At 43.2% G+C, this 16,257-nt stretch overlaps 1 protein-coding gene across 4 annotated transcripts in view; it reads right to left on the bottom strand.

Moving 5' to 3' along the window:
- The window catches only part of Slc25a26 (solute carrier family 25 member 26), a 115,729-nt gene that overhangs the window by 17,551 nt on the left and 81,921 nt on the right, over positions 1–16,257 (bottom strand). For 3 of the 4 annotated variants that reach the window (XM_028855359.2, XM_028855377.2, XM_037203936.1), the window contains one exon: positions 14,182–14,226. The exons of the other annotated variant lie outside the window; for it this stretch is intronic. In XM_028855359.2, the coding sequence (XP_028711192.1) occupies positions 14,182–14,226 (45 nt within the window). The remainder of the gene's footprint in view (positions 1–14,181; positions 14,227–16,257) is intronic. 4 annotated transcript variants of the gene reach the window in all.

Raw genomic sequence — 16,257 nt, 5'->3', positions numbered from 1 at the left:
AGCTCTACAGAACAGAATTTGGTAGATTTTGAGGAAATGCTTTAATGTTTGAAAATGAATGTGTACCTTTGTGGAAAGCATTATTGTCTCCACTTCTCTATAAGCATTAGAGACCCAATGGGGCACAGTAAAGAGGAACAACTTTTATCTTTTATAACAATTTTTATGTGTTTAGTCACACATTTGATAAAAATGTCACAAAGCATTCATGTTATATGCCCCCTCCCGTGTGTGTGTGTGTGTGTGTGTGTGTGTGTGTGTGTGTGTGTGTGTGTCGGACTTGCTCATGCTAAGCACATGTTCTACTACTGAGCCACACCCCCATTCCTTAACGACATCACTCACTTTACAGGCTGACTGGAGAAACGCAGACATGATCCACGTTTCTTAGTGAGGAGAGGTCATCTTCTATTCTTAGTCTTCTGACATCTAAAGAGGACATTATTCCAAACACTTGATTTACAGCAACCGTAAAGAACAAACAGGGAAAAGGACGGCGCAGAAGGAGAGGTCAAAGACACTATGGAGTTCATGAATGCAGCAAATGTTCAGGGACTGCCTCCCAGGGCTTCTTGCAAGCTCAAGGGAAAAACAAAACCAAGAACAATCTGTGAGGGAGGTATATACGGTAAGTAGTAAGTCGGGAGGAGGAGGGTTATGAAATGGGAGTGGGATTGTTGGTGCAGAAGCTTCACACAGGCGCCTGCTGTGTTCTGGGAAGAAAGGAAACCTGGTCCAAGGAAGGGAAGGAAACAAGCAAAAGAGACTCCGATGTCTGAAGACTGTTTGAATATAGAATCTCTAGAGATAGGCCCAAATTGCCACTTCACCTGACCAGAATTAGCCTAAGAAGATATTTAAAAAAAAATCATTTTGTAGTAAAGTGAATACTACCAAAAATCTTAGGAAAAACAGTCCCCAAATCCCCCGAGAAATTTAAAAAAAGTCAGGGGCCAATGCCAGTGGCAAACTCAGGACACACTGTAAATCAGACTGATAGCAACAGGCACAACAGACTCCTCCAGCCACTGCACGCTCCCACAGTAGGACCCTCACCAGTCTCCTAAAGTGTGGGCAAATGGCAGCAGCATTCTGCCATCCTTTGGACAAGGACACTCAAGCTTGAGGACTTTCAATCACTAGTGAGCCTAGCAGTGGAACCGGATCTGAATGGGACCACATGGTGTGGCCGATACAACAACTGGATATAGATCTACAGATTGCCTCTGTCTTCAAAGGGGAGAGGTATATTCCACAGGGACCACAGCTGCCACTGCTACGATACTGAAATACCCACGTGAGGTGGCTTATGTCTGTAATCCCAGCACTTAGGAGATTGCTATGAGTTTGAGGCCAGCCTGGGCTACACAATGAGTTCCAGGACAGGCTGGAATGAGATGACTCTCACTTTAAAAAACAATAACAACAACAAAAACAGGCTGGCTGACTGACTAGGTAAATAAAGCACCCATACTATGCCATATTCAAAGCAATTTGCTTAAGTTTGAGGTTTTTTTTTTTTTTTTTTTTAAGTTAGTAACTGAATATAAAGTCTTGGGAAATTAATATTGAGAGCGACCAATCTAAACAGATGAGAGCAATTTACAAATGCTGCATTGTGGAGTTAAGAAAACAATAAGAATTGTGCTGATAAAAAGTATTACATATAAATTAGAAAAATACTTGAAATTGTATCTTAGCCCATGTGTTTGCAAGGACAAGAGGATGGGTACTCACTGGAAAAGCTAGGGAAAGTCACTCACAGAAAGACTAAATAGTGCTTTTATTTAAGTAAGTTCAGAGCACACTGGAAATACAATAAAAATCAACACAGCACCGGCAATGGGTCACATGATTCCTGCTGATGCTGTTGGTAGCTCACTAAGTAACTAGCGCATCCCAAGTGGGACATTCAAGATTTGACCAGACCATCTTCTTGAATTGTGGAAAGTCTGTATAACCACCACAACAGGTGGGTGCAGGGGCTAGGAGTGTTGAACAAGATGTCACATGGCGGATCCAGCTGGCTGGTCCTGCTCCGCACAAGGCCACACCTTGTGACAGACAGAATGGCCTGTGTGTGCTTCTCCAGGCTAGGCTCCAGGCTCAGCACAACCTCCAGGGGAGGCACAGTGCAGCAGGCAAGCTGTCCAGAAAAACAGCTTCCTCCCAACAACATCTGTTCAATTACTGGAGGTTTGTAACAGAGCTTTTTCTGGTGTTCTGTTTTCTCGCCTGAAGGGCCTTTCTGAACACACATACACACAATTCAAGCTTCTGTAACATTCTCCACCTGAGGAAGTATCTCCACTGTCACATAAGTGTGACTGTCACTCCCACCAAGGCAGAAGAATGGCTGGAGAGGTGAGGGGGGACAGAAAGGGGTCCCAAATGGAGAGACAATGTTGGAGTCTCCACTTTTAAGTTAAGTAAGCATTTAAACAGAGGATCACATATCCCCAGGTACCCGAATCCTGATCTCAGTTCCATGTTATCTCCTTTTTCTCAAATAAAAATGAAATTTTATAATGACTCTACAGACATTTATTTATATCAAAGAGAAATTCAAGTTTGAGGGTTAAGACTGGCCATCAGAACGTGCTTAACTTCTTCGGTTTTCCTTAGGTAAACGTCTCTTAATACAGTGTGATAGGGAAGGAAAGATTTCTAATAGCGTATGCAAACAAATTTATTCTAAAATAATCTTAGGTTTACAGAAGAGCTACAGAAACAGCATGGTTCCTATGTCCTCTCCCGCCAGCATCCATAGTTCAAGGCTCAAAGGTGACTACAGAAATCAGAACAAGCCTACTAATCTCACGTCTTAACTAAATTTGACAAGAACTGCTACTGTGTAAAAGTATGCAACTTCAGACATTCGCCTAGCTCCTACCCACTCGTGCTAACTCAGGGGCATTGCTACACAAATAACCAAGTTGTTTTCATCCTCCAAGTGATTCTTCACTATTTTTTCTTTTGAGATAATGTTTCACCTTATACATTAACTGTCTAGAACTCCATATGTAGACGAGGCTGGTCTTGAACTAAAGGCATGCACCACCATCTGGTTTCAGCCATTGCTGAAGGCTTATTTGAGGAAGAAGAACATGAGAAACTCTGGTTCTCCCATCCCAGCACGGCACACCCCAGTACCAGTATTCACAAAGAGGTACAAACAGGCACTACCAGGAATGGCTTGGAGTACTAGGGCGGGCAGCTATCTTCCATTAAACCATACCATGAAGAGCTCGTGTTTTGACTTCTAAAGACCTACCCAGATGAACACTACTGTCCACTGAAGATAAGTGGAAAGCAGTGACCCGGCTCCAGCCTGGAAAAAACTCAACGTGGGACTTGTTCATTTGTCTCTTCATATGGCTTCTAATCTCATGAGATTATAAAATTTCACTATGTGGTTTTCATGGGTACATGGTAGGGTATTTCAAAGCCATCCAGTCAATTCCAAATTAATTATGACTAAGACAACATGAAGGTTTCCTAATCTCCACAGCACTTGGGATCAGCTCTCGGAGACTGACAGTTGTGAATCCACCAACAGGTTCTGCCACGCAGCAGAGCCAGCTCATGCCCACTTCCTGGAAATGCTCTCTTCCGGAAGCTGACCAAGCTACTGTGTAGCCTTGCACAAGCATTCCTAAAGCTGTTCAGACAGCTGCCCATGACTCCTGTTCAAACAGATGAGCCATCATCCTGTGAAGTGCTCATATACTAATGTGTAAGGTGAAGATTTCAAAATGAGCTTTGGAAACCAAAAGGAACAGGAAACACAACAGGGAGACTGCAGTATCACCAGGTGGCTAGAGCTAACAGGGACTCTCAGTCAGAGTGCGCATAATGAAAACTGGACGCACCCAACTGCTAATTAGGAACCATTCGGAGCACAGAGGCTGACTTCGGCTGCAGCGGCAGCTGGACCATGCTGTGGGTGGGATGTACAAGCAGCCGTCTCCTTCAAGTTGATCCACTTTGGGTAATACTGAATTTAGGCCGGCTGAGGCTTTTAGATGTACTTTTCCAGGGAGTGAAGAAAGTTACCAATAAGAATTTCTAGGAGCCCTGAACAGAGAAGGTGCTGTTCTGGGGAAAGTGTAGAAGGGGCTATGATATCACACTTGCTTCACAAGGTTCGGGACTACTGTTTCCATAGTCATATTTTTGGATTGGTCTTTGGGGGGATATTTATTCTAACTGGGAGGTTCTCTGAGTTTTCTGTATCTGTCATTTCATTTTGTATTGGTTTTGTTTTAGGTATTTTATTTTATTTTATTTTATTTTATTTTATTTTATTTTGGCAGAAGGGAGAAGAGGCCTCTATTGCAGTCCGGGAGGCCAGCTCTCAGAGCTGCTCCGGGGCAGTGAATAGAAGACCTCAGAGTAGCGGGATGTTAGGAAACTTCTTTATCTGAGGGTATTTAGAAGTAAGTTTCTATCTATTTGACAGGTATAAGGAAACGCACACACTTTCTGATGGCAACTTTGTCTTTTACTTTTTCTTAAAAAATCTCTTTCTCTGAAAATCTCTGTCTCCACACATTTCTTTACATACGGCTGTATATCTCTCTTTACATACATACACCTCAGAATCTTTCTGAAAATCTCTCTTGCTCTCTCTCCTGTCTAGCTACTCATTTTCTCTCCTCAGCTCCCTCTGCACACCCCCATACACAATTCCTTCACATCGCTCCTCTTTGATACCTCTCTCTCTCTCTCTCTCTCTCTCTCTCTCTCTCTCTCTCTCTCTCTCACACACACACACACACACACACACACACACACACACACACACTCACACTCACACACTTCTACATCATTCACCCACTCTTTACTCACTCATTGTCTCACTTGACTCTCTCACAGCCAGACTCTGGACAACTACATGTTACATTTTCAGGGTCCAACCCATTCTCATAACACATGATAAGTCACACCGTTTTTCTCAGGCTAGGAAGGTCTCGCTGACTGGCCAGTGAGTAATGCTTGGACAAGCATGTAGCCTGAGTGGTTAGCATTCCCAGACAGAGCATAACACTGAAGTTCAGGACTTAACAAGAACAGTTAGTTGGCTGAACCTTGAGTGGTTGGGGTACATGCACAAAGAATTACTGCAGGGAGTTACATCTACCAAAGTTGCTTCAAGTCTGACCTTGACTCAGCAACAAACACCTGGAACTTAGGTTCGTGTATTCTCTGCAGGGGCAGCTAGTCTGTTTTGAATTTGTTCTGAAATCTAAAATTAGTTGTCTTTGTGACTGAGAATACTGTTACTTTCCTCTGTCAGTTATGAAAAATATTCTAGGATTATTTCTATTCATCAGAATTATACAGTTTAAGTAGAAATAAATCATCTTCCTGACTACCCACAGCTAAATGTGTGCCCAAAGATGTAAAACACACACCAATGGGCTGTGGAAAGAACCCTACAGCTGCTCTTTTTAGGGAGGTAAGTGGTGGCACCTGAGAAAGTTACAACCAGAAAACAACTGGTTTCCACAGCCAGTGACCCCACAGCCTTCGTCTAGTCTGGCTCCCCAACAGAGTTATCTGTCTGGTGGGTCGAGCTGTTAAATACTAGTTGTCACCTGCTGTATACTCCCACGGCCTCCTACAGAGGTCCTATTCACTGAACGGTACTTCAGTATCTGTCCGAGTAATCATCAGAATAAAACAAATCATAATTGAGGCTCACGATCCTTCAACAACTGGCACAACTGTTTTAATACTCCCGCCTTCAGAAGAACACCTGCCCTTCTGTTTCAGGATGGACCCATCTCTTTAAAAAGACCGTTTACAAGATGGGTTCTGTACCAAATGCCACACTAACCCCTATACATACAAAACCATTAGGTGACAATTAAAACTAAAGTTTCATAAAAGATACATATCAAGTTAACAAGGGGAAGCTGAAGGACAAGCCCAGATCTCTCACAGCACTAGAAAAACACAAAGCAGTCACTTGTGAGCACCAGCCTTCAGAAGCTCTCAGTGCCCTGTGCAGCCTGACTAAAGCTGTGGAATACATAAGCAGCACCAACTACAAAAGGGACCATTGCCTTCATCTCGGGGGTGCCATAAGCCTAGCAGGCTGTCTTTTTGTTCGTGTTTGTTTTTGTTTTGTTTTGTTTTTCGAGACAGGGTTTCTCTGTGTAGTTTTGGTGCCTGTCCTGGATCTCACTCTGTAAATGAGGCTGGCCTCAAACTCACAGAGATCTGCCAGGCTCTGCCTCCCAAATGCTGGAATTAAAGGCGTGTGCCACCACCACTGCCCGGCTCACAGGCCGCCATTTTTAAGAAGCAGACAAATACTTGATGCCTACATGAATACCTGAAGGGCAAGTGCTTGATGATTTTACCTTGTGTAAATATGAGGGAACATGTGAATTAGGAATCAAAATTCCTAATTCTTAAGTTTGGCTGAGAACACTGTAAAACAGGAACAGAATGTAAGCCTCACATCATGGACTATATGGTACGGCATTCTGGTGAGCTTCCCAAGAGTATGAGTTTGATGAAATGTGGGCTGTGTGATCAACTAGTGATGCCTGCCAAGATATAGCATACACATAGTGCACTGCATATCTAACACCTGAATGTATCCCCAATAAAACTCATTGGTTCACCAAGGTGGACTCTGGTGGTATTCACACTCTGGCCTGTCATTGATTCTGTATCTTGGGTGAATAGACGTCTGCTCACATCTCCCAGGAATACTGAGACAAGTCTCTGTTTCAGGCCTCTGTCCCTGCCTTGAGCTCTTGCCCTGACTTCTCTCAATGATGGGACACCACTCTCTCCCAGTCTCACAAAACAGCACCTATGGAAATGAATGATATTATTACTCAATACATAAAAGGCATTGCTGTGGATGTGATGTGGCAGATATTTAGCAATCACTACATCAGAATCAAGAGCAAAAAGTTACTGCTCTTTAACTTGAAATCATAGTTTTTATACAGTACTGCTCCTGCATGGTACTTATAACACACAAGAGAAATACCCAAGTAACTACTGTACATAATGCCTCTAAGGGAAATGAGGGTGTACTAGCCCCAGTTTCCTATTTCAAGGCTTCAATTCCATCCTAAGAAGCAGAGAATGACGTCACAGGCTCATCCACGTAAGCTTATTTATTTTTGCTTGGCTTCAAACTTCATGTTTTCATTTCTTAGTTACTACTATGTAATTCTGCAACACCTTGTAGCTGATGTAAACTATGTAAATCTGGAAGTAATTAGCAATTCCCCTCCTGCACTGTGAACTGCTGTTTCCTGGTTTTTTGTTGTTGTTTTTAAGCTTGACCTTCCTACAGGACATTCAACATACCTTTTAATAATATAGTTACTCTTCATCTAAACTCAGCAAGAGAAAACCTATATGTTTAAAAAAAGAAAATGTATTTTTATGGCTGTGAATACAGTTCCAAAGGAACCTATAAATAAAACAGCCAATACAACAGTTCTACAAGTCTGTGTGGAACTCAATCAAGAATGTTAACCTTCAACAATTAGCAAATCTCTATCAACACCTAGTGCAAAAGGCAGAACCATGAAGAATATAAACATAAACAGGCAAATAACAATATTCCTTCATCTTTACAGCAACGTGCTGTAGGGAATGTGACACAAATGTGTACAAAAGGTGGCTCTGGGGTGACCTCTGCATACACCCCCTGGTCCGGAAGAACGACCTTCAAGGGGTTGCAGAGACAGGATACAACTAACTGTTATTAGCTGTGGGGCATATGAGAGGGAAAGTCACAGTGAAGACACTGCACTTCCTAAACAAGCTCATGTGTGAAAGGACTGAGAACATAGGAGCTAGGGTCAGACATGGGTTCAAATCTCAGTCATACTCCTTAGCACTCCTGTGATTGGGAGAAAGATTTGCTGGCTGGCATGCTCTGTCTGTCTGTCTCAGGCTCTCCCTTCGCTCTTTCCTCAGCCACAAAGTGAAAACAAATAACACCTGTTCCAGTCACTGCTGTTGCACAGTAAAAAGTGCTACAAGCAAATATAAACCCAAGAGACTTGATGACAGAGGTCTCCTGCATACCCAGCTTTCCTAGCTAAGCCTAATGAAAGGCTCAGCTCTGAGTTCTGCATGGTGGGAATAAGATGTTAATGGAACCTAAGCCTGCCATGGTATCTACTCATCCTACAACTGATGTTTTGGTAAGTGTGTTTAGGGAGGGCAAGTGCCTAACTAAAGAAGCACTTGAAATGCCACCAAGGACTACACAGGTGTCATGATTCCTGAGGAGGAAGCCATGAAAGATTCCACCTTGAAGAGGGGGGATGGGAAGCATCTCATTAGGGTGACACTTGGTCTAAGACCTAGTAATGACGACTAAAAGGTATGAGGGCATGCCATGTATATACGAACATCTGTTGAAGCCAGAATAGGGCATCAAACTCACAATGCTCCTGCCTCAGCCCCCTAAGGACTGGAATTACAGGTATACACCACAATCTGGCCCAAGGCATGCATAAACCATGCAACAATCCACCCCTTCATTCGTCCTCCTCAAGATGCACTGTCTTTTTTCATTGAAAAGTAGTTTGAAGAAACAATCTATTATGGGGACAGACCTTGGGGACACAGGAGATTGGCTCCTCGATTAGCTTGACCATTTCAGTACTCTGTATGCTATGTGCCTCCACCCACCGCACTCATCTGCAATCCTGCTGGACCAAACAAGGTCTGACCCAGGTGAAGATGCAGCGCTGGCTTAAACCACACTATAGATGTAATTCTGAACGGTTTTATTAAATAAGAAACACAGAGCCCAATGCAAAGTTAAAAGCCCCAGAGGTCAGAAAGCAGTAGCTAAGAGCTGAGACCAAGACTGCCTTCTTATCACCTGCTGCTGCTGCTGTCCTTCCCCTAAGAAAGAGACCTACTTCCTGTGTGTCTGTCTTTTTATTGACTTTCTCTTTTGCCTTCTCATCGGTTGTAAACCCAACCTCATGACCTCCTCGTCACTGCCTGTCTATACAGACCTCCAGGTCTCTATGGTTGGTATTGGGATTAAAGGCTTGTGTCTCCAAGCTGGCTATGTCCTTGAACACACAGACTCTGCCTGCCATGTGATCGGATTAAGGGTGTGTGCTACCACTGCCAGACTTCTACTATGGCTTGCTATTAGCTCTGACCCCCAGGCAACTTTATTTATTAACATACAAATAAAATCACATTTCAGCACAAATAAAATATCACCATACCACAATGGCTGCCTATGCCGTTTGTCTGCCAATGGAAGGGTCCTTGGCCTACCTGAATGCTCCCACTTGTTCTGCGACATCTTCAACACAACACAGCAAGTACAAAGCAACTGGAGACACAAGCATCAGGTAGGGGACGGTGAGTCTGCACAGCCCAGAGCAGACAGCTTCGAGCAGATCAAAACCTGACTAAACTTTGAAAGGTGCAGCCCATCTAGATCCATGAAAGTACATTCTGGTGGTCATTCTAGAAAAAGAGATACAACCTCACATTTACAAAGTCCTGTCACTGCCTGGGGGACCAGCCTCCAGCAGCACAGGGCTCAAAGGGAAAGCCACAGCGTAGGTGTGAACTCGACTTTTTTATCTGAGGGGTTTGGGGAAAAAAGACACTCAAATGCCCTCTTGATGATTTCCTTCTTTATTATCCGTTTTCTGTTCTTCTCTCTCTCTCTATAGTTTATATGCCCCAATAAACTCTTTCAGGCAATAGAGGAGTCACAAAGAGGTTACATTCCATTTTTAAGTGAATGATTATAGGTAAAAATGTGGGTTTTTTTTTTTTTTTAAATCTCACATGATTAAAAACAGTCATCCTGACAACCCACATACAATATATCTAAGTAATCTGTCACGGATTAATAGACCATGAGTAAGCAAGGAGCATATTTTCTCAGCCAACCCTTTTGTTAACAGGCTGCAAATTGCAGTTACAAAGAATCAATCACTTTATTATCTATCTTGAGAGGTAATCTTATAGGAAATTTTAAAGGAGTCACAAACCTAAACTTTCATACATAAAACATAATCAGTCAGCTAAAACTTTAACTCTTCAGGGTGCATACCCATATCAGAAAATTGAGGTCAGGAATGGGTGCAAGGAATTAACAATCTGGATGTTTTGTATTTACAACTCTAGCCTAATGAATCAGACAGCTCAGCTATATGTCCTTGTGGGCTTTAGAATGTTTTTCTGGGGTTATTTATCTTAAAAAACATTAGCCAGGCATCTGTCTAACCTGAAGTTATTTTGAAAATTTGTTTCAGCTAATGGTGCACACTGAAACCCATGACTGCATCTTTTCAGTATTAAGAGAATTAAAGTCAGCCTAGCTCCTAGGGAAATTCAATTGTTTTCCTTAATCATGAACCTGAGCTGTGATCTAAAGCAACTCCTAAGTGTAACTCATAGGCCTTAGTTATGAAACATAACCTTGCATTTACTTTTATTCATCAAAATTCTGTATAGGCTATCATTATTTTTATCAGTTAGATAGTACAGCTTAGGGAGGAATCATCTTGACAATCCACAGAGGTCCAGTAGATCGAGATGCTTTCATGAGATAAACATACTACATTACAGGCAGTGGGGATCTCCCCACATCCACTCACACCATGCCAGATGCCAAAGAAAGACTGTAGCAGCAAACATAAAGGCACAGCGGAAGCAAAAGACATTCTGGAGTCTGGAGTCCCGGGGCCTTGCCTAAATGAGAGTCACCCATCAGAGAGTTTCCTCCTGGTGGGCTGACACCTTGAACTTCAATTGCCACCTGCTGTTCCTCTGACATGGCCACTGGCAAAGTCCTAAGTTTATAAGGTCACAAATGCTACATTTATACATTCGATAAAGTGGAGAGTAATTGAGGGAAAAAAACCAATGTCAGCTTTGGGCCTCCACATGTATGAACACATGTGTGCATATGTACTGAGATACATGCCAACCCACACACGTAAGCACACATACCACACACACACACCCAAACACACACTACTTTCACACACACACACACACACCATACTCATATAGACCACACACTAACACCACACACACACACACACACACACACAAACACACACTCACTCATTCACACTCACATACCGTATAAGTCAGTCAATAAGGGGGCTGGAGAAATGGTTCAGCAATTAAGAGCACCGACTGCTCTTCCAGAGGTCCTGAGTTCAATTCCCAGTACCCACATGGTGGCTCACAGCCATCTATAATAGGATCTGATTCCCCTTTATGGCCTGCAGGTATACATGTAGAGTGCTCATACATAAAATATAAATAATTTTTTTTAAAAAGTCAGTCAATAAAACAGAGTAAAAAATGTGGCTGCAAAGAGAAACAGAACAGTCATACTTTGTAATGGGTCCAGAGACCAGGTGGATAGAAGCAACCATGGTTAACAGAAGTGGAGGGCAGAGAGAGGAAGTCAGTTTAGAAGAAAGGTGACCACTGTAATGTGGACAAAGAACAGTTAGGATAGTGGTGCTTACCCACCACCTCCAGACACTCACTGCTTACTACATACTATGAACTGCTTGGGTCCTGGCTGAGAAAGTCACATCCCTACATGAACACAACAGAGAAATCTCTCCAAACGACACAATCCCCCAGCATAACTGTAAAAGCAACTTAAGTGGATAAAACCATAAACAAAAAAAAAAAAATAAGTGTTCCAAGGTTTCTGCTTCTACAGAGAACCTGTGATCTCACATTCAGATATTATATAAAACCATAGAATACTTGAAAATATGCACAACATCTTTAACTATTATTTAACTTTGAGGGAAATGCAAACCAAAACTATGACAAGACACTGGTCTACAACTAATAAAATGGTTGTTTTCTTTAAATCAACTAACATGTAATAGCAAGGACACAAAACAGGAATCTCTCACACATGCTGCTGAGAATACAGAATGCATTGGAAAACACCCTTATGGATTCTTATACAATTAAGCACATACCCTCCTTCCAGCCCAGGGACACCACTCCTGAGCAGCCAGCGAGTGTGTGTGGGGGGTGGGGGGTGGGGTTTCCCTTCCAAACACTACACATAGATATTTACGAAGCTCAATGAATAACCACTGAAACCTGGGAATAGCTCAAATGTGTATCAGTACTGAACAGAGACACACATTCTGAACTGCCAGTGACAAGAAGCAATACAAAGACCCAACAGCCTGACAGAAGAGAAGAAAGCAGAGCATGGAATGCTGCACAGCACATGCTACCTGCTACGTGACACCAAAAAGCAGTAACTGGAGTTTAGGGTAGAAAGGGCACTCGTGATAAAGTTGTATGAGTGAACCGGGCTGAAACACTGTCAGAACTAATGTATCCTTTTAAAGGGTGACATTTACTGTGTGCACAGTATTCCCAGAGGAATGAAACAATACATAGCACTTCACACATGCTTTTAACAGGGCCGGAGAGATGACCCAGCAGTCAGGAGCACTGGTTGCTCTTTCAGAAGACTTGAGTTCAATTCCCAGCAACTACATGGATGCTTACAACCATCTGTAAAAATAGTTCAGGGGGTCCAATCCCCTCTTCCGGCCTCTGCAGGAAGCAGACACACATTTTTAGTGCAGAGACATGCATGAAGGCAACACATTAAAACTAAAATTAAAAAAAAAAAATTAAGCATGCTACTGTCATCTGTGATTACTACAAAATCCACAGTGATTTCTTAACTAGTCAGAATTCTACAAATGCCCTTATATTTTGGAAAGAAATGAACTAACCCATGCTTTTTCCCTCTCTGGACCCCCAAACATTCCTCCGTGGACTCGGAGTGCCAGGACATCAGAATGTGTAGAATCTGTGTGAATTGGTTATTGAGGCACTTAGACAGGGGCTCTTGTTTGCTGGACAGCTGTTGGCCTCATTGTTCTTTTGTCACACGCTAAAAAGGGGAACTGGTATGCTGAGGGAATGTGACCTTCTCACTGGATAGCTGTTACATCACGTCTTGAAACACTGGCCAAGGAATCTGTTTTTACCCTGCACCATGAAGGAAATGGTGAAACATTAACAACCAAAGATCCCAAAACCCCAGTAAATGGCTGGTACTAGCTTTTAAAATCAGACCTCATGTAAGAAATGTTGCATGGCCTAGTTTACATTTTTAAAAAGTTACGTGTGTGTGTGTGTGTGTGTGTGTGTGTGTGTGTGTGTGTGTGTGTGTGTGTTTGCACACATGCATGCATGCATGGGGGAGTGGTTACAAATGCATGCCAAGGCATGAGATCGGAGGTCAGAAACAATTTCTAGGAGCTGGCTCTTTCCTTCTACCATGTGGGTCCCGGGGCTAAAACTTGGGCCATCCGGCTTGCAGGTAAGTGCCTTTGCCTTCTGAGAATCTTGCTGGCTCCAAGTCTCCAGTTTACTCTCTAAAAGAACTATGTTTTGACTTCATTTATTATTCTTGGGATGCAATTTTAGTAAGATTAATTTGGGAGTCCAAACTAACTCTTAAGATACTTTTTAAGTGTTTACTATAGGTATGACATGCATAGAAACCCCGTAAAATTATGGCGGCATCAGCTTGGATTGTGTCTGTTCCCTTTTCCTGCAGGACCAGGGTACTGGGGACTTAAGCATGCGAGGCAAGCACGGTGTTGCTGAACTGTCCCCAGCCCGGCTCCTACCTTGATACGTTGCCATTTTCCTGCTTGGTTATTTATAAACCTTTCTTACTTGAACAAGAACTTTCGATCTTTCTTGACCATTATCCTCCTAGGACATATGTCTTCCTAGGTCTACATTACAATTCAGTACAGCTCTCTATGTACCTGTGCACAGTGCAACACTGAAGCTGGACATGACGATGCCGACCTGTACCATGCAGTATTCATTTTATTAAGTCCTTTACAATGCTGGCAAAGACCCATGTAATTCATACCATTCTTACTGCCTCAATGATGAAAAACAAAAGCAATGTCTATGCATGTGTAAGTCATTTAATTAATCAATTTCTGTGTGTGTGCATGTGTGAGCATGCACATACACCCCAGCCTGTGTGTGGAGAAACACTTTCAGGTGCCGGTAATTTGGAATTTTTAAACTTCCACTCACTATTATCTCCTTCCATTGCTTACCCACACTTTTGGGCACTAGCAAGAAATCTTCAAATGATGATTAAAAACTTACTTTCAGGGATTCCCACAAAGGAAACTGGACCAAGGAGAAAGGAATCTGGAGAGAGAGGAAAATAATGCAAATTAGGTAAAAAATATATCAGTGCTTGACCTGGCATTATTGTAAGAACCCACAGGGCTTCACTTCATGTCATGGCTGTAACATGGCCATTACTAAGCAAATACACAGGTGTAGTACATGTTTGAAAAACTGATAAACTCTGGTCATAGACCCTCTGCTTTTTCAAGTGTAAGGAACATCAAGACCACTGTGAAGCCTCGGGAACTGAAGGGAAAGCAGGGCCAAGGCTGACACAGAAACGGTAGATACACTACACATCTACAACAACCACAACAGGAAGACCCAACCAGGTTCTATGTGAGAGCTATGGCCGGGTACTCTCAGCAAGCAGGGTGAGAGTTCCGAAGAGCCTTTGAGCAGAAGAGAGCAGGTGAGAGAGCGGAAAGGGAAAGAGGTGCAAGATGGAGACAATATAAAGAAAGACGAAGGAGAGGACAAGAAGGAAGTAAAACAAGGAGAGTGAGGGTGGAAAAAAGAAGTGCGGGGGAGAACAGTAAGGAGTGGAGGGAGGACAGCCAGGGAGGACAGTAAGGAGTGGGGGGAGGACAGTAAGAGTGGGGGAGGACAGCAGGGGAGAACAGTAAGGAGTGGGGGAGGACAGTAAGGAGTGGAGGGAGGACAGCAGGGAGGACAGTGAGGGGTGGGGGAGGACAGTAAGGAGTGGAGGGAGGACAGCAGGGAGGACAGTGAGGGGTGGGGGAGGACAGTAAGGAGTGGAGGGAGGACAGCAGGGAGGACAGTGAGGGGTGGGGGAGGACAGCAGGGGAGGACAGTGAGGGGTGGGGGAGGACAGCAGGGGAGGACAGCAGGGGAAGAGGGAGGAAGAAACAGGTAGGATGAAGGAAAGAAAGTGGAAGAAGATAGACAACAGGAAAGGGAGGAGACAAGAGGAGAAGTGGAAGAGGAGGGAAGTGTGTGTGTGTGTGTGTGTGTGTGTGTGTGTGTGTGTGTGTGTGTGTGTGCGCGCGCCTGCCAACTACTTGGGAGTGGAATGGCTGCACCCTAGAGAAAGAAAAGCTCTTTACAGATTATGTTCCATGCAGACTTCAAAGTAAACCCGGCCCGGGCCAAGGGGAAAGTCCCCTGTAGTCCTCAGGAGAGGGCAAGGTCATAACACTTAGAAAGTGTTTACAGTGAGCACTGGAACTATGGGTCAGAATCACCCAAAAGCCAATCAGTGCTGTCCTCACTCTGCTGATAGATGAAGAGGCTGGGGTCCAAAGAAACTGTGTAACTTGCCAAAAGACACAGTCAAGAACTTGAGTCAGACCACCTGACTTCAGAACCCTAACTACTATTTCACCTGCAAAGATAGATGTTTAACCATGTTTATCTGCTTATAAATTCACTCAGTACAATTTCTTCGCTTTTAATTGAACTTTTAAAATTCTGAAAAAAAAGAAACAACACCCACATTTCCAAAATAAGAATGAACTCTGGTGGACTCCAGCACACTCAGTGCCAGCAGAGGTGACACTCGGGGGTCCCAGAGGCCCCAGTGTTGCCGTCTCTGTAGAGGGATCGATTGTCTAGACTGTGCCCGTGTGGACTGTCAGCAATGTTGACTAGTGAGCACCCCCACATCTTTTGGAGGAATTAACACGAACTCAGGGTGGAAAGTTATTGCTGTATTTACTCAGAAACTCCAAGTCTAGCAGCATCTGTCTAAAGTAGATAGTGCCCCTGAGCGGGAATGGCAGTGGCCACAGAGACAGAATCTGTCCTATTCAGAAAGAAAATGGTAGTGAACGCATGTGTGCTTGTGTGTAAATGTCAATATCACTAGTTTGGATTAAGTTGACAAATGAAAATCTCAGAGAAGCTTATTTATGTCATAAGTAAACAGCCACCCACCCTACATGTCACAGTCCCACAAGATGTTAAATCTAGTGTTTTGATTCAAAAACAAATCTGGCATTGTCCATCCTGAAACTCAAGAACTGCATTTTCAATGAAATAAATACCAAAATCAGTAAAACTGGCTTCTAAAAACTTTTCTAAAATCTT

This window comes from Peromyscus leucopus, chromosome 3, assembly GCF_004664715.2.
Source record: "Peromyscus leucopus breed LL Stock chromosome 3, UCI_PerLeu_2.1, whole genome shotgun sequence".
Classification (NCBI taxonomy): Eukaryota; Metazoa; Chordata; class Mammalia; order Rodentia; family Cricetidae; genus Peromyscus; species Peromyscus leucopus.
Note: the sequence above shows the minus strand (reverse complement) of the source record. Positions and strands in the feature narration are given on the sequence as shown.